Raw genomic sequence first — 27,075 nt, 5'->3', positions numbered from 1 at the left:
GGCAGAAACCTTTTTGTTTTTAATTTTTTTTTAACTTTTATTCATTTTTAAGATACAGAGAGAGACAGAGTGTGAAGGGGAGGGGCAGAGTGAGGGAGACACAGAATCTAAAGCAGGCTCCAGGCTCTGAGCTGTCAGCCCAGAGGCCGATGCAGGGCTCAGACCCATGAACCATGAGATCATGACCTGAGCCGAAGTTGGAGGTTTAACTGACTGAGCCACCAAGGTGCCCCAACTTTGTTTTTAACTTGTTTTTTAATGTTTATTCATTTCTGAGAAACAGAGTGTGAACAGGGGAGGGGCCGAGAGAGAGGGAGACACAGAATCTGAAGCAGGCTCCAGGCTCCAAGCCAATGCAGGGCTCGAACCCACGAACAGTGAGATCATGACCTGAGCCGAAGTTGGACGCTTAACCTACTGAGCCACCCAGGCACCCCTGGGCAGAAAACTATTTTTTCTTAATTTAAAAAAAATTTGTTTTTACATTTATTTATTTTTGATAGAGAGAGACAGAGCACAAGTGGGGGAGGGGCAGAGAGAGAAGGAGACACAGAATCTGAAGCAGGCTCCAGGCTCCGAGCTGTCAGCACAGAGCCCGACGCAGGGCTCAAACTCACAAACCGCGAGATCATGACTTGAGCTGAAGTCGGACGCTTAACCTACTGAGCCACCCAGGTGCCCCTGGGCAGAAAACTTTTAATGTTGATATTTTGGAGAGGCATGGAGCCAAATGATTGCCAAGTACCTCCCACCCCCTCCAGCTCAGATCAGTGGGACTCCATCTTTCATCATTATCTTTTCCTCTGAGAACAGGCATAGCATAGGCGCATCAATATTTACTTCCAACTGAGCCTGTACTTCCCAGGTCACTACTGAGGGGGCTAGAAACTTCCCCAGCCTTGGGTTCTCAACCCCCATCTATCCAGTGAGAGACAAAAAGCCAAGGGTCAGAAACATGGTGGTTAGCCTATAGGATGTGGAGGTGCCCAGGGACTCTGGCATCTCTTTGGGGACCAAGAGACAACAAAGATAAGGGGTATGGTCCTTGTCTGAGGAGCTTCAGTACCTCTTCTCTTGTCCCAGCCAGGGCCCCCCTCGTGTACAACCAGGGTCATAACTCCCCCGCTAGGTTTTCTCGTGTCCATGAGGAAATATCACCAAAGAGTGGCTATTTGGGCTCTGGAGTCAGGCTGGACTTGGCTCAGATCTCAGCCCTGCCGTGTGGAACAGCTGAAACTCCCATACCCTGCTGATGGCCCAACCACTTGACAATCTAGTTTAGAAGTGTTTTCTGACCTACCCTTACCACGTGACCCAGCAGTTCTGGTCTAGGAAGTTGTTAAAACCTGTCAAATGAAATCAAAAGCTCAGCTCTTGCTCCTTCCCAGTTGAGCGATCTTGGGCAACTTCGCCTTCCTGAACCTCAGTTTGTTCATCCGGTGTAAAATGGGGATGTGGTCATGGAACCTCCGAATAGGTGTACAGGAAGGAGTCAATGAGAAAATGCACGTAATGCCCTTAGCAGGGAGACTGGAACCCAGAAAGGGCTCTCAGTCATGGGACTGTTGGTGTTAAGTTTACACAGATCCAAAGGGACTGTGGCCACAGAGATCCTCTTTGCTGGTGTGTGGTGGTAGCTGGAAAGTTGCTTTGTCTACTGGGCACCCTAGGGTATTCACCATTCACTCTGAATATTCTCGGAGCATCTTGCAGAAGTAAAGAAAACCCAGGCGCTGTCCAGTTCAGCACCTCTTGGGGGAGACAGGAGAAAACAGGCAACCGCAACCTGTATGATGGGTACAATGTGGAAGCCCAGGGAAGGACCTTCTGGCCAAGACTCGCCCGTGAGGGACTCAGCAGAGGCTGCTCAGAGGCTCTGAAAATGTTGGTGCACTCAGCTGCCCTCCAAGGATGTTCGCTCCAAGGACCCTGGCGAGGCTGACTCTGGTACAGATAGACCAGTGCAGGAAGGTCCCTTAGAAAGCTTCTGTTCCAACTTCCTCATGTTGCAGCTAAGGAAACTGAGGCCCAGAGAGGAGAAAGGACTGAGTCAGTATAATTGGTAAAGTGGGATTTGAAGTTTGACCTTGAAGCCTGTGTTGGTTCAGGTCCTCCAAGAAGCAGACCCAAACAGAATTAGACATGCAGCAGAGACTTAACGTGAGCGGAACCTGTGAAGGATGAAAGGGAAGAGCAGGAAGAGGCAGGCAGAATATTCAGAAGCTGGTTGACCCCTGTGAATGGGGAGGGGAAAGAAGGAAGAGAGAGTCTTATATGCTGCAGTTCTTAGCATGTTCAGCCAGCTCAGTTGGGAGCCCCTGGGGTAAAGTTGACCATCAGAGGAGCCCCCCATCCCGCAGGAATAGGCCTACGCTGGTGCCCCCCGTGTGCCCGGGCCTGCTTGAGAGCTGCCCAAGAGAAGCATGGTCTTGGCACAAACATGACGGTGGATCTGGAGAGGTGGCCTCTGAAGCTGTTGGTCAGCTCTGGTCCCCACAGCAAGATCTGAAGGACACCCAAGCAGTGCATTCCCCTGACTGCCACAAAGCCCCAGTTCCTGTGAGCCCCACCTCCATGGTGTTCTGAGGGGAAAAGTGATCTGTTTTAATACAGCAGTAGGCTTTGATCTGAAAAGGGAAAGCATAAAGTATGTAAGCACAGAGACCATGAGCCAAGTACTTTTTTCTGTATCAGCATTGTGTTGAGCCCTTCAAATATGTGATTCCATTTAACTGTCACAGCCGCACTGTGTGGTGGTAATTATCATCCCCCATTTTACAGAGGAGGAAACTGAGGCCCATAGAAGCCTTCACATCACACTGCTGGGACCTATGGGGTCAAAGCTGTTGAGTGGCTCTTCTAACCCCTCGGATGCATGGTGGTTTGGCATTGGGGTTTGAGTCAAGATACTTAGATACCTGTGACAGAAAACTAAACTCAAGTGGACTTAGGCATTGAGCCGAAAAATTCTGGACAGTGGCTTCAGGCATGGCTGGATCCAGGGACTCAAATGATGGGGGCCTGAACTCTCCCATCTCTTGGTTCTGCTTTCCTGACTGTCGACTCCATCGTCAGGCAGGCTTTTTCTTGCCATGGTTCCCTATGTTTCCAGACTTTTATCATCTCTGCCCCTACTCTCCTAGCAGAAAGGAGCATCCTTTTCCCAGTTTATTCTAACATAAATCCAACAACTGAGTCTCATTCATTCTGCTTGGGTCATGGGGCCATCCCTGAACCAATCACTGTGGCTGGAACAGTAGAATGTGCTGATCGGCCAGGCCTGGATCAGATGGCTATTCCTGGAATCCTGGCATAGAGGGTGGGTGGAGTCAGCCTCAGCCACATGGATGGAAGCAAGGGAAGTGTGTTCCTCAGAAAATTGGGGTACTGGGACCAGAAGAAGGCAAGGTAGATTCTGGGAAGTCTTGAATACAGATGTTGGGGACAGATGGGTCCTAGTGAAAAGGGTTCAGGAGCCCATGGGTGTGGTCTTCTGGCCTCATGGGCCCTTCCCCATGATGAAGTGAGCAGGCATCCTGCGGAACTAACCATCCCTCCCCTTCCAGCGTCTACTGGGACTATGCCATGACCATCCGCCTGGAGGAGATTGTATACCTGCACTGCCACCAGCAAGGTAGGGACTGTTGGGGGAGCATGGGGTGGGGGTGTTCCTTCTGGCTCCCCTGCCTGCTCCCACCTCCTCATTACCTGTGCAACCTCAAACAAGTGATTTCACCTCTCTGAGACTTGGTTTCCCCATCTGTAAAATGGAATCACAACAACACCTACTCATGGCATTGTTCTAGGTTCAGGACTTAGCATCAAACCCACGGTGTTTGATGCTGACACTTAATGGAGCGCTTATGATGTGCCAAGCAGGGCTCTAAGCAGGTTGGCACAAAGTCACACAGCCTGTAAGCTCCAGAGTTTCGACTCAAACCCGGAGCTCAAAGAAGGTACACTCAGAACAAGCAGAGGGCTATTCTGTTGTAGAAAGCAAGGGATCTGGACTCTACCAAGGCATGACACATTAATCTTATTTAAAACCTTTTTAATGTTTATTTATTTTTTGAGGGGTGGGTGCAGAGAGAGAGAAGGAGACACAGAATCCGAAGCAGGCTCCAGGCTCTGAGCTGTCAGCACAGAGCCTGATGCAGGGCTCAAAGTCATGAACCATGAGATCATGCCCTGAGCCAAAGTCGGACACTTAACCACCTGAGTCACCCAGCTGCCCCACATTAAGCTTATTCAATGAGACAGACCTGAGTTCAGATCCAGACTCTACTGTGCGACCCAGAGCAAGTCATGTACCCTCTCTGAGCCTTAGTTTCATTATTTGTAAAATAGGCAATAATAGATAGACCTCATAGGGCTATTTTGGGTATTCCAATAACACACTGCCTTTCATGTGCTGTGCTTATATACAGTAAGTGCTCAATACGTGCTAGCAAGTCACTACTGCCCTGAGAAGGGGTAGGTCTGAAAGCCTCCATACAAAAATAGGTCAGGTTGATGCATAGAGGGTACTTGAGAGACATGGGGTGTTTCCCCTTGGTGGGTGATTTCAGGGGAGGCGACCACATTCTTCTGGACCATATCCCATAGTTCCCAGTCTGCAGCAGTGGCCGGTGGGATGGGAGGGGCTCTGGGGAGGTAAAAACTTCCCCTGACCTTCTGCCCAGGCCTTTCCCAGAGCCTTGGAGCAGGTCCACGGGTCTGACTTGGCATGCCCAGGGCGATGTGTTTGCCGGGAGGACCCCCATCCCATGCCCCATAGTGACTTTCTGCCGGGTCTCCTCTGGCTGGGTCGCGGTGGCAGTGGACAGCGGTGGCACAGTGGTGTTGGTCAGTCAGGACGGGATCCAGAGGCCGCCGTTCCGCTTCCCCAAGGGGGGGCACCTCCTGCAGTTCCTCTCGTGCCTGGAAAATGGGCTGCTCCCTCATGGGCAGCTGGACCCTCCACTCTGGTCTCAGCGGGGGAAGGTGAGTGACCGTGGGGGCCCCAGGGAGGCTGGGATGGGGGCGGGGGTCAGCCGTGGGGAGTGGTCATTCTTTTTTTTATTTTAATTTTTTTAACATTTTATTTATTTTGGAGAGAGAGTGTGAGCAAGGGAGGGACAGAGAGAGAGAGGGGGACAGAAGATCCAAAGCAGGCCCTGCGCGGACAGCAGCAAGCCTGATGTGGGGCTCAAACTCACCAACTGCAAGATCATGACCTGAGCCAAAGTCAGATGGTCAACTGACTGAGCCACCCAGGCGCCCCAGGGTGGTCGTTCTTGCCCATGACTCCTTACCTGGCTTTGTGGGCTCATGCACACCCCACTGAGACCCTCAGGCCGTACACAGACTGTGGGGACAGATGTATCCCAAGAGCTATGCATTCGGATTGTGCTTTCAGGGCAAAGTATTTCCCAAACTGCGTAAGCGAAGCCCTCAGGGTTCTGCCGAGTCCACGTCTTCGGACAAGGAAGATGACGAGGCCACAGATTATGTGTTCAGGATCATCTATCCCGGCATGCAGTCTGAATTCGGTAAGCTTCCCAGTCTCTGGGCCCCCGAAATCTAACCTGTTAGTTGAACATGAAAATAACTCCAGGTGTTTGGGGCTTGTGGACAGGTGGTCTGGGTTCTGGGGCCAGCGGGGGGGGGGGGGGGGGGGGGGGGGGGGGGCGGGGACTTGAAACCAGGATGTTAGTATCTCAGTTTCCCCCAGTGAGAACCACGCACTACTGAGCTTAACAAAGGTGAACCTGAAGCAGGAATTACCACGGGGTAGTGAGTGGGCTCTGGAATCCTGGTTGAATTGGGGCAAGTCACTTCACCCTTCTGTGCCTTGGTCTCCTCATCTGTAAGATGGGGACGTTAACATAGCACCTGCATCGTCGGGCCCTTGTGGGGACTAAATTAGAGAAGGCCCTTGGCACAGAACACGTCCATGCTAGCTGCTGTTATGTGGTTGTTGGTATTTTATTTCACTCTACCGTTGTCAGGATTCAGTGAGATAATGAGGTGATCAATGTAAAGTCCCTGGAATCAAGTCTCACACACAGTAGGGCTTCAATACATGATGGTCAAAAACAGCAAAGGCAGGAAGCAAAGCACCAGGCCCTGGCACACGAGACGCTAATATATGTCTGCCACTTGGGACAGTGACTGCCGTGACATAGATGCTTGGTTCGTGGAGACTGTTACCATTAAGGTCGTTTTTACCACGGAGGTGTTATTTGGATCAAATGAACTGATATTTGGAAAGTTCTCAGAGGCCTGGCTTTTATTTTATTTTATTTTATTTTATTTTATTTTATTTTATTTTATTTTATTAAAATTTTAATGTTTATTTATTTATTGACAGAGAGAGAGAGAGAGAAGGAGAGAGAGGGAGCTGGGGAGGGGCAGAGAGGGAGAGAGAGAATCCCAACCAGGCTCTGAGCTCTCAGTGCAGAGCCTGATGCAGGGCTCGAACTCAAGAACCATGAAATCACCACCTGAGCTGAAACCAAGAGTCGGATTCAACCAACTGAGCCACCGAGGTGCCCCAGAGTCCCAGCATTTATTAAGCACCATGTGGATGTCTTGTTTCAACAACTCAGTATTAAGCTGTAGGTGCTTTCTGTCAACCCCGTTTTATTTTACCCTTGGTGGTCCTGTTGTTCCATTTGATGGGTAATGGCTCTGAGCCTGCCTTTGCTATCGTGCCGGGTCGCTTCACGCGCTGGCTTTTGTCCACCGCTCAATGGGATCTGGGGATGTGGGGCAGGCTTGGTGGTAAGGTCTTATATTGCTCAGGTTGGTTTCTCATCTTCACCCATATATTCATTCCTTCATGGTCAGTTAGGACCAAAGCCTCGTGTTTCTGCATCACTAGGAGCCTGAGAGTGTCCTGAAGTGTTCATTACTACATCTGTTCCTACCCCGGTTCGGGGTCTGGAGCCGTCCCAGCCTGTCAGCGGTACCAGGTTCATACAGCACCCCCAAGAGCCGAATGATCAGAGGGGCCAGATGCCCCCTGTCTGCCTTCCCGGGAAGCCCTGTCTCTGCTCCCCAGAGAGGCTCATCCAACATATAGTTTGTAGGCTCTGCTGGGAGCCAGGCTGGATGCCAGAGGTCTTACTTGCTTGGGAAGTGTCCATGTTAGCGTGTTGGGGCTCTCCGTGTGCCAGCAGAACAGACGCTGGCAGTGCCCACCCACACCCCTCCTTGCGGGCTCTCCTGTCGACTCCCATCCTTAGTGTCTCTGTGCCTGAGGGTCCCTTCTGCCTGTGGGTGGGGGTGGGGTAGAGGTGTCCAGGAACCAGGATCCTCCCTGGAGCAGCCTTCAGCCAACGACTGGCAGGAATTAGTGTATAAACGCCCCGACTCCCTCACCCCCCACCCCGGTAAGAAAGCTCTGACATGCGTGTCTGCATGTCTCCCAGAGCGCCCCCTCCCCCCCAGGAGATCAAGCACCAGTTGCCCATAGTGGTAACCTGAGCGGTAACCAGCCCTTTGCTCTGCCTTCTCGTGTCACTTCGCCTACCCATGCTTCTTGGAAACATCTCCCAGATAGACTCCCGGCACTTGAATTCTCATCTGCCTGTGAGGAAACCCCAGTGAACTCAGTTTATTTAGAACAAAGCTTCTCACTCATAGCACTGCCGATGTTGTAGATGGAATAATTCTTGGTGGGGGGGGGGGGTGTCATGTGCCTTGTAGGATGTTGAGTGCCATCCCTGGTCTCCCGCTACTAATGGCCAAGCAGCAAATCTGCCCCCTCCCCCACCACCAAGCTGTGACAACCGGAAGTGTCCCCAGACGTTGCTGAGTGTCATCTGGGAGCAAAAGGGCCCTTGGCTGAGTAAAGCACACATCACTGCATTCACCTCTCCGCCATTGCAGCATGGCCAAGTGACTTGCCCTCTCCAGGCCTCATTTCCTTGTCTGTAGAATGGGGAGACATTCTACAGACCCTCCCCACCCAGTGTCATATTCTGAGGAGTCAGTGTGATGATGTATCAGGCACCTAATGCAATGCTAATCCTCACCATGGCCCTCCTAGGCATGTGCCACTGTCTTCACCATCGCCTACTTTTCAGAAGAGGAAGCTGAAGCACAGAAAGGTTAAGAAACTGGTCCAGAGCCACGCAGCTAATCCTCGGCGTGGTTGGGATTTGAACCCAGGTGTCCTGGCTCCAGAGCTTGTACCTCTCACAACCACTCCATGCAGATCGTTTTTGACCAGGATCGGTTGACACTGTGGTTTCACCCCCTTCGTGCCCAAGCTCAGTCAGATTCAGCCCACGTGGAAATGGTGCCCCCTGCTTGGTTGATTTTCTCAGGGGCCTGAGCCCCAGAGCTATGGTTTTCACCTTTGAGGACAATGAAGTCCTTTCTGAAGAAGTGCCTAAATCAGAAATGGGAAGACTCCTTCCTGTGGTCCAAATTCGGCCCACTGCCTGTTTTTGTAAATAAAGTTTTATTGGAACACGGTCACACGCATTCACAGACAGCGTGTCCATGGCTGCTTTCACACCACAGCAGCAGAGTGAGATCATTGTAACCAAGACTGTAGGCCCACAATGCCAAAAATATTTACATGTCTGAGCCTTTATAGAAAAAGTTTGCAGATGCCTGCCTTCAATAATAAGGGAGAAGAGTTTTGCCCTGTGGGCAGGATGATGTGGCCATAGATGGTTCTAAACCCCCTTTCAGTGTCTTCTTGCCTCTGTCTCATGGTCCTTGTGCACAGAGGAGGCAGAGACCAGTTCTGAAACATGGAGCCCGTTTCAGAGTCAGAAGAGGGCCTTTCCATTCTCCTGTGTTGCTGAGATTGTCTATGCTGTCTGTGATGGCAGGTGTGAGCCACGCACGCCTCCCGAGCGCTTGAAATGCATCTAGTTCGGATGGAGCTGTGCCTTAAGTGTCAAATACACACTGCAGGGGCGCCTGGGTGGCTCAGTCGGTTAAGCGTCCGACTTCGGCTCAGGTCATGATCTCACGGTCCGTGGGTTCGAGCCCCACGTCGGGCTCTGTGCTGACAGCTCGGAGCCTGGAGCCTGTTTCAGATTCTGTGTCTCCCTCTCTCTGTGACCCTTCCCCGTTCATGCTCTGTCTCTCTCTGTCTCAAAAATGATAAACGTTAAAAAAAAAAAAAAATTAAAAAAAAATACACACTGCATTCTGAAGACTTAGAAAAACCAACAGAAATATAAAATATCTCCTCAGTAATTTTATATCGATTACACGTTAAAATGGTAACATTACAGATATACTGAGTTAAACAGAAGTTATTGTTGAAACTGATTTCATCTGGTCCCCCCCCCCCCCCTTTAGTGCAGCTTCTAGAAACTTCTGAAGTAAGCATGTGGCTCAGGTTGGATTCCTGTTGAACAGAGCTGGTCTAGGGCAGGGTTTCTCAGCCTCGGCACTGTTGATATTTTGGGCTGAATAATTGTGTATTTGGTGGGGTGGGGGTGGGGGGTCTGGTGCATTATCCCTGTCGTCTACCCACTAGATAGATGCCAGCAGCATCTAGCAAATTCCCAGGTCGTGACAACCAAAAATGTCTCCAGACATCGCTAGATGTCCTCAAGGTGCCAAAAGTGCCCCAGTGGACAGCTGCTGGTCTAGAGCAAGGGTGGTGTCGGGGGAATGTCGGTTGAGAGAGTATTGAATAGGATCTCGGGGTCTGACACCCTGGGTTGGAATCCCAGCCCCACCGTTTGTTAGCTGGACGGTCTTGGCCATGCTGCTCCCATGCTCCGTGCCTCAGTTCCCGAATCTGCAAAAGGGGATAGTGGTAGTACTTGCACTCAGTAGGTGATAGCTGTTGTTGGCGGAAAGAGAGGGGGACCTCAGTCAGAAAGGAATGTTACGCCAGTTACCACCTGCTGGGGCTGGGGCTCATTCTGAACCTCAGTTTCCCCTTCTGCAGAATGGGAGAAGAGAGGCCTCCATCACGGGGCGATTGAGGACGATAGGGCAATCCTGTGCCCGCACAGCAGCCAGCACATAGTAGGCACTTTATAAACACGGAGCCGTGTGGAGCAGGGCAGGGGAGAGGTTCAGCCCTGAGGAATTGGCTCTTCGCCTGTGTCAGTGTTCTGCCCGCCGCGGACATTCCGTTTCACTGGTGCTTTCTGTTTTGTGTCTCAAGTTGCTCCCGACCGCTTGGGCAGCACTCCCCCGGTCTCCGTGAGCCCTGCCTGGACGGTGTTTCCTGCTGGCCGGTCGGTGCTAGTGGTGGCCAGGGGCAGTCAGTGGGCACGAGCCAGATGGGACGCCACCTTCCCCGTGCCGGGTCCGAAGCAGCAGCCCCCCAGTAACGTGTGGGCTACTCCCACCCTGGGGCTGGGTGCCGGCCACCTCTGCCATGTTGTCATTTGAGTCTTGGTCCCAACGAGGGAAGCGGGAGACAGACCGATGCCCTCACGCTGTCCAGCCTCCCCGGTGCGGGATGTCAGGGGTTCCGTGGTGAAGGGATCCATTGGCGATGCCTGTGGAGTGCGAGGGGCTGGGGTGCAGGCAGCCTTGCCACAGCTTGCTGAAATCGATCAGGGAAGCAGAGAACTGGGGATACTTTTCTAGAACATTTTACAGGGGCTCACTATGCTTTCTTGGCCAGCTCATCTGTGAGTCACCTTGGGGAAGAGCTTTCTATGTGACATTGTGAAGACAGCTGTCTACACTGTCAGTGGGTAGGGCTGGGCCCTGTCGGCTACTGAGCGCTGATGACAAGTAGCATGGGCTCGGCAACCATTCCCCTCCCCCCGACCTTGCAGCCAAAGGGAAGAGGCCAGGGATTACCGGTCATCCTTGAGGAGGCGTGGCTGGTGGGGTCGATGTGAACCCTTCTTAATCTCCTAGGCAAACTAGGGCCCACAGGCCGGAGCCAGCCTCATTCTGTGCAGCCCATGAGCCAAGAATGGCTTCCACATATTTTTATTAATCGATAAAAATCAAAAGAGTAATATTTGTGACATGTGAAAATGATCTGAAATTCAGGTTTCAACGTCCATAAATAAAGTTTTGTTGGAACACACCCGGGCTCATGTCTCTGCATCTTGAGCATGGCTATTTTTGCATTCTGAAGGCAGAGTTGAGTGGCTGTGATCGCAGCCAAATGGTTCATAAGCCCTAAAATGTTGACTGCCTGGTCCTTGACGGAAAATGTTTACCGAGCCCTGTCCTTGAGAAAATAAAATTTTTGCACCTGTCTGGAGCTGTCACGAAGCCAGGAAATTAACGACAGAAATTGTAACGCATGTGTCACTGTCGTGTTGGTCCTGCAGCCCCGCAGATGCCACGGTTTCCATGGAGCTGGGAAAGAAGGCAGTGAGGGAAAATCTAAGTGCTGTATCCTGGGAGCACTTGATCAGGACACCCCAGTATCCAAGCGTTAGGAGATCAGTTGTGCTCTCTTGGTTCTCGAATGTGGCTGCTGTTATCAAAATTGTTTTTGATATACAGACTTAAGGTCTCTCTCTCTAGCAGGTTTTAAATCAGTAGATCGGGGTGGGACACTGGCATGTGGCTTTTCAGCAAGCGTGATGCTGGGTGGCGGTCGCCAGCCTGCTTGAGACCCGTTGATGGAACAGCTGTATGGCTCAGGCTGATGGACAGTGCAGACAACCTCATCAGCGGGGCCTCCGCTGGGTCCCTTGCCCTTGGGTGCCCTGCCTCATCTGTTGAGTTAGGCTCCCTTCTGCCTCCCTGCTAGAGATTCTCTCTCCCAGAGAGTCTACCCCGGGGGACTCAGGATCATCAGCCTTGCCCAGAAACCCCCAGCAGGCCCCTCTTCCTTCTTGTCAGTCTCCTATAAGGACAGCTGAATGACAACATGGTGAGGCTTGGCCTCCTGCTGTGGCACTGGGTCTATTTTCTTGGCTCTTGGCGTGTGCTCTCTCTCTCTCTGTCTCTCTTTCTGTCCTCACTCTCCCCCCCCACCCCACCTTCTTCCTTTTTCTTCCTTTCTTTACTTCCCATCTGGTAAGGGCCCCAAATCTTGCTGGTGGCTTTCATTGGATCAGGTGGGCTCAAAGGCCATTATCTGGGTCAGATAATGATTGGGGTTGCTGTTTCTGGCTGTCACATTCAGAGTCTTTCCCTATCCCTGTGCTGGCCTAGGGGCGAGCTGCTTGCTTCGGGGTAAGGTTTCCGTGACCCACATAGATTTAACTGGGGCTCTTGCCCCATCCCTTCTATCCACCACAGCCCCCCAGGACCTGATGGATGTCTCCGTGAGCAACCTACCACCCTTATGGCAACCCAGCCCCCGGAAATCCTCCTGCTCATCCTGTTCACAGAGTGGCTCCGCCGATGGTGGCTCAACCAATGGCTGCAACCATGAGAGGTATGAGGGGCTTACGCCATGGGTCGAGGGAATGGAAACATTTGCAGAAGATTTGTAGGCACCTGTTTGTTGCCCAGCACTGAATTCAGAGGAGGGATGTAGGCTACAGAATCACTCAGGTCTGGGTCAAAGGCTAGCCTTGTGAAGTCCTAGCTAGCGGAGCTTCCTTACATGTATCGGTCAGGATAAACAAGGTTATGTTGCAGTAACAAACAGTCCTGCTATCTCAGTGGCTTCTTACAGCAAAGACTTATTTATCATGCGTACTATGTGTCTGTCCTGGGTCAGCTCGGGGCTCTGCTTGCTGCCCATTAAAGGGCCCGGTGACACCAAATATTACTTAATGCCAAGCACACATGCCTCAGTTTGTTCCTCCACAGAATGGGGATACAAATGCCTGGTGTATATAGCTGTCGTAAGACAAATCACACCCTGGTCTAAAGTGGCCAGCATCTGGTACCCAGTACATGGGAATGTTGAGAAAATGACACTTATTTTATTGGATAAAGTTAAATCCCCAGATCATCTCTTTCCTCGCCCATAGAGCTTGTGTGTCTTCAGGGCTACTCAGTGCATTCACGTGACTGGTCTTGCTTCCCACTGACCTTGCCTGGCCTGGCCGGGGACAATGGAATCCCTTTTTCCTTGCTGGGCCTCTGTCCCAGTGAGTGGTCTAGTCTGAAGCCATAGGGGCTGGCATGGGAGCTGGCATCAAATCTTTGAAGTCATGTGAGGCCTGCCTTTCAGTGCATGGTCCACGGACCTGCCGCAGCATCGCTGGGCCAGATTCTCAGTCCATGTTGCCAGACCTAGGGAAGCAGAATCTGCATTTAACAAGGTCCTGAGATCACGTGTGTGCTTTTAAGTTTGAGAAGCACTAATATAACAAGAGTCTCACCTGTTTATGTGCATCAGCATCACCAGGGGGAGATAGGGAAGCCTACTGATCCCAAGACAGTTTCCTTTGGGGTCCTGATTGAGGAGGTCTCTGTGGGGCCCAGGAATCCACATGTTGGAGAAATTCCAAGCAATTCCTGGGGTGGTGGTCCGCGGGCCATTGAAAAACGCAGCTCCAGCCTAGTATCCCCTCTCATGGCATCTGTGTGCACACCTGTAGTGATGGGGCACTCACTACCTTTCTCAATAGCCAAGTCCACTGTGGGACGGTCAGTGTGATGCTGTTCTTTGGTAACCTGAGCAAGTCTGCACCCGACCAACCTGAGGGGACAGTGAGGGTGATTTTCGTGTTTAATGCCTCCCTGCGTGTAACTGGAGGACATTAACCATGCCTCCTTCCTGTCTCCCTGGGTTTTGCTGGGTGGCCCCCAGGAGGTCCTGAGAAAAATATGCAACTATTTCTCCATCCTGTTCTCTGCAAGCATGCACAGTACTCCCTTCAGCAGTCCTCGATTTCCCCAACACTGCTGGCCCTTACTCCCCTCTCCTCTTTCAGCCAAAACAGCCCCCAAACCCACCCCCCACGCAAGGAGGAGCTCTGAGGCATCACCTCTGCAATCAGCCAGACTCTGAATCGCAGTTTGGCTCAGTTTGGTTCAGCTGGGCCACTTGAGAAGTCAGAACTCTTGGTGCAAGTCACTGAAAAACCACTTCAGACTAGTTCAAATACAAAAGGAAATCACAACAGGATGGAGAAGTCCAGAGGCATGGTGACTTCAGGCATGGTTGGCTCCAGATGCTCAAAACAGAAATCTCTCTGTTTCTTCAACTCTTGCCTCTGGTTGCCTCTGTGGTGGTTTCATTCTCAGGCAGGCCTTTCCTATGGAGTGGCAAAAATGGATCCCAGCAGCCACTGTCCTATATCCCTCTGGCTTAGGAGCTTGAACAGAGAAAAATGGGTCTGTTTGCCTGTAGTTCCAACAAAAGTCTCAGGGCTCATTCTCATTGGCTCAGGTTGGATCACGTGACCACCTCTTATTCAAGGACTGTGATTCCAACCTGAGTCAGGTACTGGGTAGAATCAGCCTCATCCAAACTGCAGTCCAGAGTGTTGGGGAGGCAGTGACCCCAAAGACTAGGGGAAGTGGCAGTGATGCTGTATGGGTAGAAATAATAGTTCCCCCGCCCCCAGTCCCCTTAACTGACTGGTTTTAATCTGCTCCCTACAGGCAAAAAGCTGTGCTTCCCCAGGGAACCTGGGCTCTGTGTGGTCTTTCCTAAGTGTCGTCTTTTCCTCCACCTGCAGGGCTCCCCTGAAGCTCCTCTGTGACAATATGAAGTACCAGATCCTTTCCAGAGCCTTCTATGGATGTGCGTATTGGCCTTACTTGCCATTGTGGTCTCTGGGGGCATTTATCAAATGCCTGTTGTATGTCAGCAGTGTGAAGGGAAGGTGCCTGGCTCTGGCACGTGAACCTCTGCTCCCCTATTTCCCGAATGTGTCTTTTTAGCGTAGTTACATGCACTTCTCTGAGCCTCATCTATAGATTGAGGATAAATTGTGTTTGTAGGTGCTGAGGGGGGACAGCAAACAACGGGGCTTCTCAGTGGCAGGGGTCTGGTTAGTCACCATCGCATCCGCAGTGCCCACCTTGGAGGGCTTGTTTTCAGGATTAAATGAGAAGCATGTATAGAGCCCCTAACACCTAGCAGGACACGTCCTAGGTGCTCAATAAAAGTCGGTTCCCCTCACCTGTGGGCAGAAGAGTCAGGTGGTCTGATCCCTTTTCATGGAGTTAAAAATGAAAATTTAAATACAGGCATTCTGATGGTTTCTGTTTAACAAATGAGGAAACTAAGGCACAGGGAGGCAAGGTAACTTATCAAGGTCACACTGCTAATACATGACACAGTCAGAGCTCAAGCCTAACCCACTGACCACAAAGCCTGATTTTTTTTGTTTTTCATTCTGCTGTGATTCTTAGCACATTTTATTTCCCCAGCCTCCCAGCCTAGATGGGGGAGATAAAACACATATTTTCAGGGATTCCAGAAAAGTGTTACTATGTCCTGCATGGCCTGCAGAATAGCAGCTCAGGCCATGTCCCCCCCACGCCTGGAGAGGCAGGGAGAACGTGAGCTCTCAGGATCAAGGTTTTTGCCTGTTCTGTTATCACCCATCCCCAGTGCCTGATGCAGGGCCTGGCTGGGAGCCAGGGGAGCGTGGACACATGTTTATGGAACCCAAATGGAAAAGCTTCCTGGAGAAGGGGTCAAGGGTCAAGATGGATCTTGAACAATGTTGTCGCATGCCATGGCTCATCCCTGATGGTGGTTGAGAGCCCAAGTTCTGGCGCTGGGCAGCTGGGGTTCAGATTCCATTTCTGCACTTCCCGGTGATGTGACCTAGGCAGGTGACACGAGCAGTCTGTGCCTCAGTTTCTTCATCTGTAAGATGGAGAAGATAGGAGTACCTGCCTCATACTGTTGTTGTGAGAATTTAATGAGTTGCATTATGGGAGCTCTGGCAGCTCCCTGGCACGTAGTGTATGCGTGTGTCAGTGTTAGCCATCTCCTCCTCCCCTTCCTCCCCCTCCCCCCTGCCCCTCCTTCCCCTCCCCCTCCTCCCCTTCCCCTACCTCCTCCCCTCATTTCTCCCCTCCCTCCCCTCCTCCTCCTTCCTCCCCTCCTCTTCCTTCCTCCTCTCCCTCCCTCCCTTCCTTCTCCTCCTCCTCCCCCTCCTCCTCCTCCCTCCCCTCCCTCTTCTCCTCCCCCTCTTTCTCCTCCTTTCTCCCCTCCCTCTCCTCCTCCCCCTCCTCCTCCTTCCTCCCCTCCCTCTCCTCCTCCCCTTCCTCCTCCCTCTCCTCCCCCTCCTCCTCCCTCTCCTCCCCCTCCTCCTGCCTCTCTTCACCCTCCTCCCCCTCCTTCCCCTCTTTCTAATCCTTCTCCTCCTCCTCCTCCTCCTCCTCCTCCTCCTCCTCCTCCTCCTCCTCCTCATTGCTGGGAGGGGCGAGTCCTCAGGCTCCAGAAAGCCCAGGGTCCTCTCCAGGAGTTGATAGGGGACAGCCAAAGGGAGGGGACATGGTCAGAGCAAACACAAGCTGTCATTGGCTGAGTGCCTCCTGTGTACCAGGCACTGTGCCCTCCAGGTGCCCAGGGTGGAGCGGACGAAGGGTGGCAGGTTGGCAGGCATTCTGTGAGAGTGCGGGGCTGTCTTTGAAAGCAAACCAGGTGCATCTCCCAGGGCCTTCTTTATCTAGCTGCACTGTGAACAAGAGCTGCCCACCTCTGCCATTCTCTTTCTCTCTTGCTACGGATTGGAGGCACCCAGAGGTCTGGAGAGCATGTGGAGTCCCTGCCTCCTTCCTGCCTGCCCCTTGTCTGCCTCCTGCCCATGGATTAAATGCCTTGGCTTCCGGGCAGAGGCGGTAATGGCACCCTGGCCTGGGCTGAGAAAGGTGACCGACTTCCCTAGGCTCACAGAACTATTAAGCAGTCAAGCCAGCAAGTGACTTCACCCCTCCGAGCCTCGCCTCCCTCATCTGGAAGAGAAGGATGATGGGACTTTCTGCGTCATGAGGGTTCACTAGGATTGCAGGGTGGGGCAGCGCTTCGAGATCCATGAGACAAGGCAAGGCAGGCTGGATGGTGGATAATGGCACTTTCCCTCCTTCCTTCCCTCGCCAGGGCTTGCCTACTGCAGACACCTGTCCACTGTGAGGACCCACCTGTCAGCCCTGGTCAATCACATGATCGTGTCTCCAGACTTGCCCTGTGATGCCGGACATGGGCTGACGGCCAGGATCTGGGAGCAGTACCTTCAGGACAGCACAGTAAGGCTTGGCCTGGCTCTGCCTGCAGTGGGGCAGAGCCCTTGGGGGGACCGTCTTGTCATCTGAGCAATGAACCCACCTGCTTGCGGGGATTCAAGGCGGCTGTGACACCTTAGGGGTGGTCTGCATACCCCACCTGAAGGCCCCGCCCTTCTTGAGAGTTCTAAAACCCACGGCCCCCTTCTGCCCATGGGTGTGAGGATCCAGGAGGCTGGAGCATGCGCGTCCTCTCCTGGAAGGAGTAAAGAATCTGTCACCAAGGATTTATTAAGCATCACACGTATGCACAGTGCTGCACGAGGTGCAGTAAGTCTCTTCCTCAGGAAGGTTGAAACTACTTAGCTACTTAGGAGGATGGTAGCTAAGTCAGAGGAGGCAGCTGGGCTCAGAAAACCGCCCCCCAATGTGCAGAACCCTTCCACTTGGCCTCACGACCTGAGAATCCTCCCGTCAGATATTTCACCTGGAAACGCATCTCTAAGGTTTTCTTACTAGAAGGCAAACATCCCTGCAAGGAAGATGTTTATGTGTGAAAAAAGTTTCACAGTCAAATAGCTTGGGAAGCGAGAGGGGTCAGCTTTTCTGTATCCTGCAGAACTTCCCAGAACCTTGGCTAGGCTAATAGGCTTATGGCTCTCAAGAAACTGGGTGGGCGGGGGAGGGGGAGGGGGGGAGAGCATATGGAACAGTTTCTAAATGTTCCTAAATGAACTGTGAGATCATGACCTGAGCCAAAACCAAGAGTCAGACACTTCACTGACTGAGCCACCCTGGTGCCCCTGTAATTCTTATTTTTTTTAAAAATGAGGTAACAAAAAAAATGAGGTGACATTGAGTTTGTATTTTAAGCAACAGCTTCATTTTATAGCAAAGATGTCTTTCAGATCTCTAGGCGAAATGTTGAACGTTAGAACCTTCGCACTTCGTTGATGAGTAGACCATACTTTATTCAGATCTTCCCCTAATGATAGACAGCTGGGCTCTTTCTCTTTTAATTTTTTTAAATTTTTTTTTAAACGTTTATTCATTCTTGAGAGACAGAGTGTGAGCAGGGGAAGGGCAGAGAGAGAGAGGGAAACACAGAATCTGAAGCACGCTCTGAGCTGTCAGCACAGAGCCCGATGCGGGGCTCAAACCCACGAACCCCGAGATCATGACCTGAGCTAAAGTCGGACGTTTAACTGACTGAGCCACTCAGGCGCCCCTGGGCTCTTTCTCTTCTTAAAAATTATTTCAAATAGGGCTTCAGTCGACATCTTTATAAGCACATATAATTCCGACTAGTGCTTTTATTTCGAGAGTAGATTCCTAGAAATAAAATTGATTGATATGCATTTACAATTTAAATAGATGTGCCAGTGTACTTTCCCAAAAAGTCCTAGTGCTCATAATCCCAGCTGGCCTGGGAGAGTGCACATTTCCTGAGGAATTCAAAAGATTTGTAGACTTCTGGGCTCCACTCCAGCTTTACTGATTTAGCATCCCTGGGAGTGGAGCCCAAGAATTTCTGTTTTTTGAAAGTTCCCCAAATGCTTCTAGTGATCTCCCCAGTTTGGGAGGTGCTAGTCTAAGGACAAGTTGGTTGAAAAGATAGATTAGTCAAAAGTGAGTATTTTTTGTCTAACACTTTTGCAACAGTTTCGCAAACTGGCCATGTTTTTACCCTTCTTGGTTGCATTATTGCATTAGGGTGGACTGAGCTGCAGTAACCAATACAGTAACTACTTCAGTTGCTTGACATCATGCGGTGTATTTCTTGCTCACTCTTCAGTCCTCAGTGGGCATTCCTGGTGGGTGGGCATCTGTCCTCCCTCCAGGGGCTCAAGAGTCTTTCATTCTTGTGGCCCCACCATCCTCCCGGGGGCCTCATAGTCATCGCCTCCAGGCAGCGGAGCAGAAATACGTAGTCTGAAGGGAATACACCTGCTTCTTCAAAGCTCTGGCCTGGGAATGGCTTGTATCACATCCTATCACATCCCATTGGCCAGAACCTAGTCACATGGCCACATCCAACTGCAAAGGAGGCTGGGAAATGGAGTCCAGCTGTGGGCCCCAGGACCCGAGCAGGTGGATTTTCAATGAAGCATTTACAGCCTCAGCCACAAATAGTTGTCTGATCTTTAAACTGCTTTGACAAGGCTGTCGGCAGAACGTGAATTAAAATTTCCAACAGAGACAAAAGAGTGGCTGGTTTTGCCATTGTGGTGAGGTACATCTAAGACTAGCATTAAGATGGGAAATCTGTGGGGCACTTGTCTGGCTCAGTTGGTAGAGCATGGGGCTCTTGATCTCAAGGTCGTGAGCTTAAGCCCCATGCTGGGTGTAGAGCCTACTTAAAAATGTGAAATATGCTTGTAATTTTAGAATGTACAGTAAAGAGATGGGAGGAAACTGGACCTTACTGCCCTTCAGAGTGGCTTTTCAAAAAGCAGTCATTGGCGTTTTACACACACACACACACACATACACACACACACACACACACACACACACACACACAGATGGGACCTGCTGGTCCCCTCAGTGTGACTGATTATAACTGCAAAGCCTTTGCCTGAATGTGACTTTTAAAAAGAGGGCAAACCTATTTGACAATACAGCAAACAGTTGTTAAAGTTATCCTCATGTGCACAGAAGTTACTAGTGCATGAAGAACCAGCTGGAAATGTTCATTTTGGATTGATTTGCTTTTAAACAATTTTCTCTGAGCTGAGTCAAGGTTAATAACTTTGAGATGGTATGGCCAAATAAACACAATGCACGAAATTGACTAATACAAATGTTAATTCATTGTTTACTGGCCTTTTTTTTTTTTTTTTTTGTAAAAATGGGCTCACACTAGACGTATTCTCCACCTTGTTTTTTTCCACTTAACAATATACATCGAACATCTTTTTGTTGAAGTTCTCATGGATGCACCTTCCACCCTTTTTACTCTCTGTTGGTATTACTGTGTAGGGATGCCCCGTTCCCCACCACCCCCCCGTCGGCAGGCAGTTGGGGGGTTTCCAGGGTTTTGCTTTCTCATATGATGCCATGATAGATATCCCAGAACATACAGCTTTGTTTATTCACACCATGATCTCTAAGGACCAGGTCTGAGAAGTGGGACTGTCAGGTCACAGAGCCCATCTTTCCTGTTGACCAAACCCTTTACTTCCTCCCACCTACCACAGAGTTACGAGGAACAGGAGCTTCTACGCCTCATCTACTATGGAGGCATCCAGCCGGAGATCCGCAAGGCCGTGTGGCCCTTCCTCCTGGGCCACTACCAGTTCGGGATGACAGAAACAGAAAGGAAGGAGGTTGGTTACGCCTGATGGGCAGTGGGGTCTTTGGCAACAAAAGGAGCTGGGTACTGTGGGGATGGAGGTGCTCTGGTTCCACGTTGGACCAAGATGGCACAGGGGAACATGGGGGAGCCAGGAAGCTCCAGGGCAATGCTGCCTGGTAGAAATACAACACAAGCCACAGATGCCATTGTGTAAAATAAACTTGATTTTGAGAGAATTATAGATTCACGTACGGCTATAAGAAATAATACAGAAGGGTTTATCTGATTTCTCCCAATGGTAGCATCTTACAGAACTATAATATCACAACCGGGGCATTCACATTTGTCTGTGTGTGTGTGTGTGTGTGTGTGTGTGTGTGTGTGTAGCTCTCCACATTTTATCACATGAGTAAGTTTGTGTATCACTCTCATGGTCAACAAACTGAACATTTCTGATGTTACCAGGGTCCTCCTGTTGCCCTTTTGTGGCCACAGCCTCTCCGCTCTCACTGCCCGCCTAATAACACCTGACAACATTACCAGAACGTTCTTCATTCCTGTAGTTTTGTCATATCCAGAACATGTATACATGGAATCCTATAGTATATGGTGTATAACGTTTTGGGATGAACTTTTTCACTCAGCACAATCCTCTGGCAATCTATCCTTTTCATGGCCAAGTGTTCTGTGGCGTTCCATGGTATGGATGTTTGACGATCCACCTGTTGATGGATAGGTGGGTCGTTTCCCGGTTTGAGCTTTACAAATAAAGCTGCTGTGAGCGTTCGTGTTTTCCCTTGAGCATAAGGTGTCATTAAACGTTCAAGATGACAGTTGCTGGGGCACATGGCGTGCTTGTTCAGTTTTATAAGAGACTGCCAAGCTTCTGCAGTGGCTGCACCATTTTATATTCCCACCAGCAGTATATGAGCGACCCACGCCTGCATCCTCACCGAGGTTTGGTCCTGTCACTATTTTTTATGTCAGCCACTCAGGCAAGGGGTAAATGATGGCGTCCTTGTGATTTTAGTTTGCATCTCCCAAATGACTGGTGATACTGCGCGTCTTTGCATTGTATGCTTATCGCCATCTGTGTATCTTTGATGAAATGTCCATTCGTGTCTTTTTTCTAAGTGAATCGTTTGGGTTTTTACTGTTGCACTTGGGAGCTCTTCATATGTTCTTGATACTTATTCCTTGCTGGGTGAATGGTTTGCAAATATTTTCTCCCCAGTCTGTCTTGTCTTTTCACCCTCTTTTGATTTTAGTAATTTTTTTAAGTTTATTTATTTATTTTTGGGAGAGAGAAAGAGCAAGCGAGCAAGGGGCAGAGAGAGGGAGAGAGAGAATCCCAAGCAGGCCTCACGCCATCAGCACAGAGCCCAGCATGGGGCTCGAACCCACGAAACGTGAGATCATGCCCTGAGCCGAAGTCATACGCTTAACTGACTGAGCCACCCAGGTGCCCCTTGTCTTTCATCCTCCTAATGGGATCTTGTACAGAACAAATGTTGAAATTTTTGATGAGGTTCACTTTATCAGTTTTTCCTCATATACATTGTGCTTTTGGTGTCAGGTTGAAGAACTTTATGTTTAGCCCTAGATCCCAGAGATTTTCTCCTGTGTTTCTTTTCTCAAAGTTTTATCAAGTTCTGTAGTTGTACATTTTAAATTTAGGTCTGTGATCCGTGTTGAGCTCATTTTTGTATCCAGTGAGTGGTTTAGGTCAAGATTCAATTTTTGGCCTATGATGTCTGGTCGCTCCAGCACGGTTTGTTGGAAAGGCTGGCCTTCCTCTCTTGACTGGCTTTTGCGCCCTTGTCAGCACTCAGGTGGGCATATTAGCGTGGATTCTCCATTCCATTCCGTTCATCTAATACCACCCTGTAATGAGAAATCTTTAGCTGATACCACACTGTCTTGATGACTGGAGCCCGTGTGTTAATTTTAAGCGTTTAGTTAATGTTATGGGACACCTGGGTGGCTCAGTCGGTTGAGGGTCTGACTTTGGCCGGGGTCATGATCTCGCAGTTCGTGGGTTTGAGCCCCGCTTTGAGCCCCGCGTTGGGCTCTTTGCTGACAGCTCAGAACCTAGAGCCTGCTTCCGATTCTGTCTCCCTCTCTCTGACCCTCCCCTACTTGTGCTCTCTCTCTCAAAAATAAATACACATTAAACAAGTAAATATAAACAAACAAATGTTTAGTTAGTGTTTTAATAGTCCCATTTTAAAAAGTAGAAGGAAACAGATGCCTTGAATTGTTTTAAACATCATCCCCAGTTCACAAGAAGTTGCAAAAACTGTAATAAAGAGGTCCTGTTGTACCCATTGCTCAGTTTTCCGCAATGGAAACACCTCCTAGAGCAGTAGCACATTATCGAAACCAGGACGTTAGCATCGGCACAATATCACTAGCTACACCACAGACCTCTTTAGGATTTTCGTCACTTCTGCATTGGCTCGCGCACATGCATACACGTGTGTGGGGGGGGGGGGGGGGGGGTGGGTGTGTGTGGATGTGGGTGTGTGTGCGTGTGGGTCCACATCACTTCCTTAAGATGAAATTAATTTCAATGATATATTTTATTTAACCCAACATATCCAGTACGTTACCATTTCATTGTGTAATCAATATAAAAAGTATTGCGACATTCTACTTCTTTTATTCATACTCCGTTTTCAATACCTACTGGCATTTTACGTTCCTTATCCATTTCCCACCTGTGCTATTATTTACTAAATATTTGTCAGTAAATTGACTCACTGCAAAATGTATGTAACTTATTTAAAAAGGTATTTCATATCCCTGCCATTAATGGAAGACTGACATGACTTGGCATAACAGAAGGAAAGCTATAAAAATAAATAGAATACGACCAAATGATATAACTCAGTTCCATGTAGATACTGTAGCCTGCCTGAGGCCTGCTCTCTTTGTTAAAAGAGGGGATTATGAAGTGTTATTGGAGGTGTTCAAGGCACGGTAGCACCAGACTGGCCTTCCTCGTAATCCGAAAAGTAGAAGGGGAACTGAAAATGGAAATCACACTGTGATTCCAGATGATAAGACCCTGTGCCAGTGAACTGTCTAAAATCATCTCAGGACCAGCACGAGGCCCTCCCATGCTTCAACCCCTGTCTCATGGGCTCCTGGCAAACAGGAACAGAGTTCCGGGTGCCAGGTCCTATGCTTGGGACCGGGGACCCAGAGGTGCATTAGATGAGTTCCTTGCCAGTGTAGTGGGGGTTTGTGCAGAGTCAGATGTAGGCAAACCCCAGGGTTGTAAGAGCATACCAGGGCCACCTATGCCATGCAGAAGGCTACCTGCTTGCTTTCCAGGCAAGGGCGGTGAGGAAGGTCCTCTCAGAAGAGGGGCCAGCAAAAGCAAAGCCCTAGAGGTAGAGGACACATGTGTATGATGCAGTGTGTGTGTGTGTGTGTGTGTGTGTGTGTGTGTGTGTGTGTGTGGGTCTGTGAGGGTTTGTGGGGAGAAGGGTGGCAAGTACATGGTGGATGTGGTGGCTGGAACAGGATAGTGAGGTGGGGGCAACAGTGAGAGGTGGGGCCAGGGAGGAAACAAAGAGGAGTCTGCTGAGGGGTAAATGCAAAGGAGGGGCCAGGCTGGGACAAACAGGCACCTGGAAGGAGCCCACTGGGGTCCTCCTGGTTCAGGGTCATGGGAACCTCGCCTAGGAAGGCAGTGGAAATAGGAAGTTATGCTTGGATGAGTCTTCTGGAGGTAGGTCAGTGGGAGGAAGGGCAGGAATTTGGGCAGGGTGGACCCTGAGCCTCTCTCTGGAAGCCCTGGAAAGCTTAAGGATTCCCTGTCCCCCCTAGCCAGGAGGCAGGCTCCCTGCCCTCTCTCTTCCCCTTCCTGCCTCTCCACACCCTTACTCAGATCTTGTCCACGCCCATTTGTGCCCAGACTTCTGGTGCTTTCAGAACCTCAGTTACCCGGGCTGTGTAACAGAAACAACGCAAGTTGCCCTTCTGTCTGCTGAAATTCCACAAGGAAAATGCTTGAAACCTGTAGCCCTTTTCTAAGGCCATTGCTAGAGTCAAGGGAGAGGTCAGTTCTCTTCGTCTTTGTATCCTCTGCACCTGGCCCTGTGTTGGGCACATGGCAGGCACTCAGTAAATGTGTTGGGTGTGTGGATAGATGGATGGCATGAAGCGTCTTGCTCTTCTTGTATCCCATATACCTGGCTTGGTACCCAGCACAGAGTAGGTGCTTCCCAAATTGAAAGGATAAGGGAATGAGTGAATGAAGAAGAAGGGAAGGAAGGTAATAAGAAAGAAACAGTCTTCTCACTTCAGCTGTCTCCAGGGTTTAGTACACTGCTTGGCAGAGGAGAAGCTCAGCAAGTATTTGAATGGTGTATAGGAAGGGAGGGAGGAAAGAAGGAAGGAAGGTAGGCAGGCAGGAGGAAGGGAAGGAAGGAGAGAAGGGAGGGAGGGAGGGAGGGAGGGAGGAAGATAGGAAGGAAGGAAGGGGGAGGGAGGAAGAGGGAAGGAAGGAAGGGAGGGGAGGAAGGTAAGAAAGAAGGAGGGAGGGGAGGGAGAAGAGGAAGAGAACATTGAAAGAAGTAGCTTTGCACGTTTGTGTATCCCCAGGGCCTAGCCAGGGCCCTGCACATAGTAGGTGTCCGGTCAATGTCTGTTGGACGTCCGTGAATGATGAATGGGTGTCTCCAGTGCTCAAGGTCCCAGGTCAGAGCTGGCAGTCTCTTCTGGGTTGGGCCGGCTCTCCCCAGGGGTGACCTTGCATCTGCCCTGGCAGGTGGACGAGCAGATTCACGCGTGCTACGCACAGACCATGGCTGAATGGCTGGGCTGCGAGGCCATCGTGCGGCAGAGGGAGCGGGAATCCCACGCGGCTGCCTTGGCTAAATGCTCATCAGGGGCCAGCCTGGACAGCCACCTGCACCGGATGATGCACCGGGACTCCACCATCAGCAATGAGGTGACAGGCGGGACGCATCTGGGAGCACGGGGGGGGGGGGGCAATAAAGGCCAGGATCTGCTCCATTTAGCTGTTGTAGGAATGGTGAAGGCTGGGTATCTGGAGCTTTGGACTGAGTCTCACCCCTAGCGCTTGGGTGGAAGGTTACTGTGGAGTTTGAGAGACCTGCATTTGAGTCTAGCCTCACCATTTCCTAGCTCTGGGGCCTCAGGTAAGCACCCTTATTTCTGGGCCTCAGTTTCTTCATCTATAAAAAGGGCGCGACCATTTGGATAGGGGAGGTTTGTGTGCAGCTCAAATGAGGTAGTGCATATGAAGCGCCTAGCACAGTGCTAGGCTCCCGTTTTTTCAGCCAGTGCTCACTGAGTACCTACTACGTGCCAACAACAGTCAGGAATGTCCGGAATGCCAGGAGCACTCCAGCGACCAGGTCAGACATACCTGCCCTCTCAGAACCTCCAGTTTAGCAGCCCAAAGGAGCAGCCGAGAAGAAAATTAATTCTCTTCCCCAGTGCTTGTATACTCATCCATTGCCAACAATAATACTGCCTAGGATAGCAAGCAACCACCAAAAGTCGGTGACTCCTAACATTAACGCCCTTCGTGTGTACTCCTGAGTCTGGCTCAGCTGAGCAGTTCTGCCCTGAGCAGGGCTGGCTGGGCTCACTCTTCAGCCTGCTGTCCGTGCCTGGTCTGCTAAAAGCCTCGTTCATCTTTGCTGGGTTCTCTCACGTGTCTGAGGCGACCGGGCTCTGCTCCACACGTCCCATCCTCCAGGAGGCTGACCTGGGCACGTTCACATAGTGAACGTAGACCATAAAGAGATGAAGCGGAAATACACAGTACTTGTTAAACCTCTGCTCTGGTGAGGTTGCTAACTAACATCCCAGTGGCCGAAGCAGGGCCCATGGCCAAGCCTAGCATCCGAGTAGATGGGAACTAGAAGCTATAGGACAAAAGCATGTATACAGAGAGGGGAATAAAAAAACAAACAAAAAAAACAAAAAAATCAGGCCATTAGTACCACGAGCTCTGAGTTGATCTTAAATATTTGTCCAGAGGTCTAGAGGACAGGGCAGTTAAAGGTGGGTTTTTCTGATTGCAAGAGTAGGGGGGAGGGGGGTCCAGTGGCTGCTGTGGCCCCTGAGGAGATGCCAGGGAGCAGAGGGCGCCCCCCTCCCTATTCTTGTGGTACAGATAGGAAGCTGAGGCCCTGACAGGGGACTTGCCCAAGTCAGGAACAGAGATGAGGCCACACTTACAGAATCCCTGCCTGAGCTGAGTGTAGGGCCCCAGAGCCGGGATGCAGCCTCACGCACACTTTCAATCTCTCTGTCTCTGTCTCTCTTGGCCCCTTTTTCTGTCAGTCCTCCCAGAGCTGCAGTTCAGGCCGCCAGCACGTCCGCCTGCAGAGTGACTCCAGCAGCAGCACACAGGTGACCCTCGGGGAGGTGCCCCCCCTTCCCCCCCCCCTTCAACTTGGAGTAAAGGGATCGGATGTCCATCATCTACAGGTCACTTGTTTTATGCTAGCATTAAAAATGGAGTTTTGGGGGCTCAGTCGGTTGATCGTCCGACTTCGGCCTCAGGTCACGATCTCGCGGTCTGTGAGTTTGAGCCTCGCGTCACGCTCTGTGCTGACAGCTCAGAGCCTGGAGCCTGCTTCAGATTCTGCGTCTCCCTCTGTCTGTCCCTCCCCTCCTCGCACTCTCTCTCTCTCTCTCTCTCAAAAATAAACAAACATTAAAAAAATAAAAATTTTTAAATTAAAAAAAAGGAG

At 50.7% G+C, this 27,075-nt stretch overlaps 1 protein-coding gene across 9 annotated transcripts in view; it reads left to right on the top strand.

The window, feature by feature from the left end:
• Positions 1-27,075, top strand: part of SGSM1 (small G protein signaling modulator 1) — a 102,067-nt gene that overhangs the window by 53,003 nt on the left and 21,989 nt on the right. For 7 of the 9 annotated variants that reach the window (XR_008422180.1, XM_053902235.1, XM_053902234.1 and 4 more), the window contains 10 exons: positions 3,567-3,634; positions 4,820-4,983; positions 5,399-5,531; positions 10,133-10,297; positions 12,190-12,328; positions 14,532-14,596; positions 16,913-17,058; positions 20,235-20,363; positions 25,113-25,295; positions 26,663-26,731. Coding sequence is in view for 8 of the 9 variants with exons in the window: in XM_053902235.1 (XP_053758210.1) it covers positions 3,567-3,634; positions 4,820-4,983; positions 5,399-5,531; positions 10,133-10,297; positions 12,190-12,328; positions 14,532-14,596; positions 16,913-17,058; positions 20,235-20,363; positions 25,113-25,295; positions 26,663-26,731 (1,261 nt within the window). In the remaining variant the exon portion in view is untranslated. The remainder of the gene's footprint in view (positions 1-3,566; positions 3,635-4,819; positions 4,984-5,398; positions 5,532-10,132; positions 10,298-12,189; positions 12,329-14,531; positions 14,597-16,912; positions 17,059-20,234; positions 20,364-25,112; positions 25,296-26,662; positions 26,732-27,075) is intronic. The other 2 variants (XM_053902237.1, XM_053902238.1) reach the window with 2 other exon arrangements.

The sequence above is a fragment of the Panthera pardus genome, unplaced genomic scaffold, assembly GCF_024362965.1.
Source record: "Panthera pardus isolate Hobbes unplaced genomic scaffold, ASM2436296v1 HiC_scaffold_15, whole genome shotgun sequence".
NCBI lineage: Eukaryota > Metazoa > Chordata > Mammalia > Carnivora > Felidae > Panthera > Panthera pardus.
Note: the sequence above shows the minus strand (reverse complement) of the source record. Positions and strands in the feature narration are given on the sequence as shown.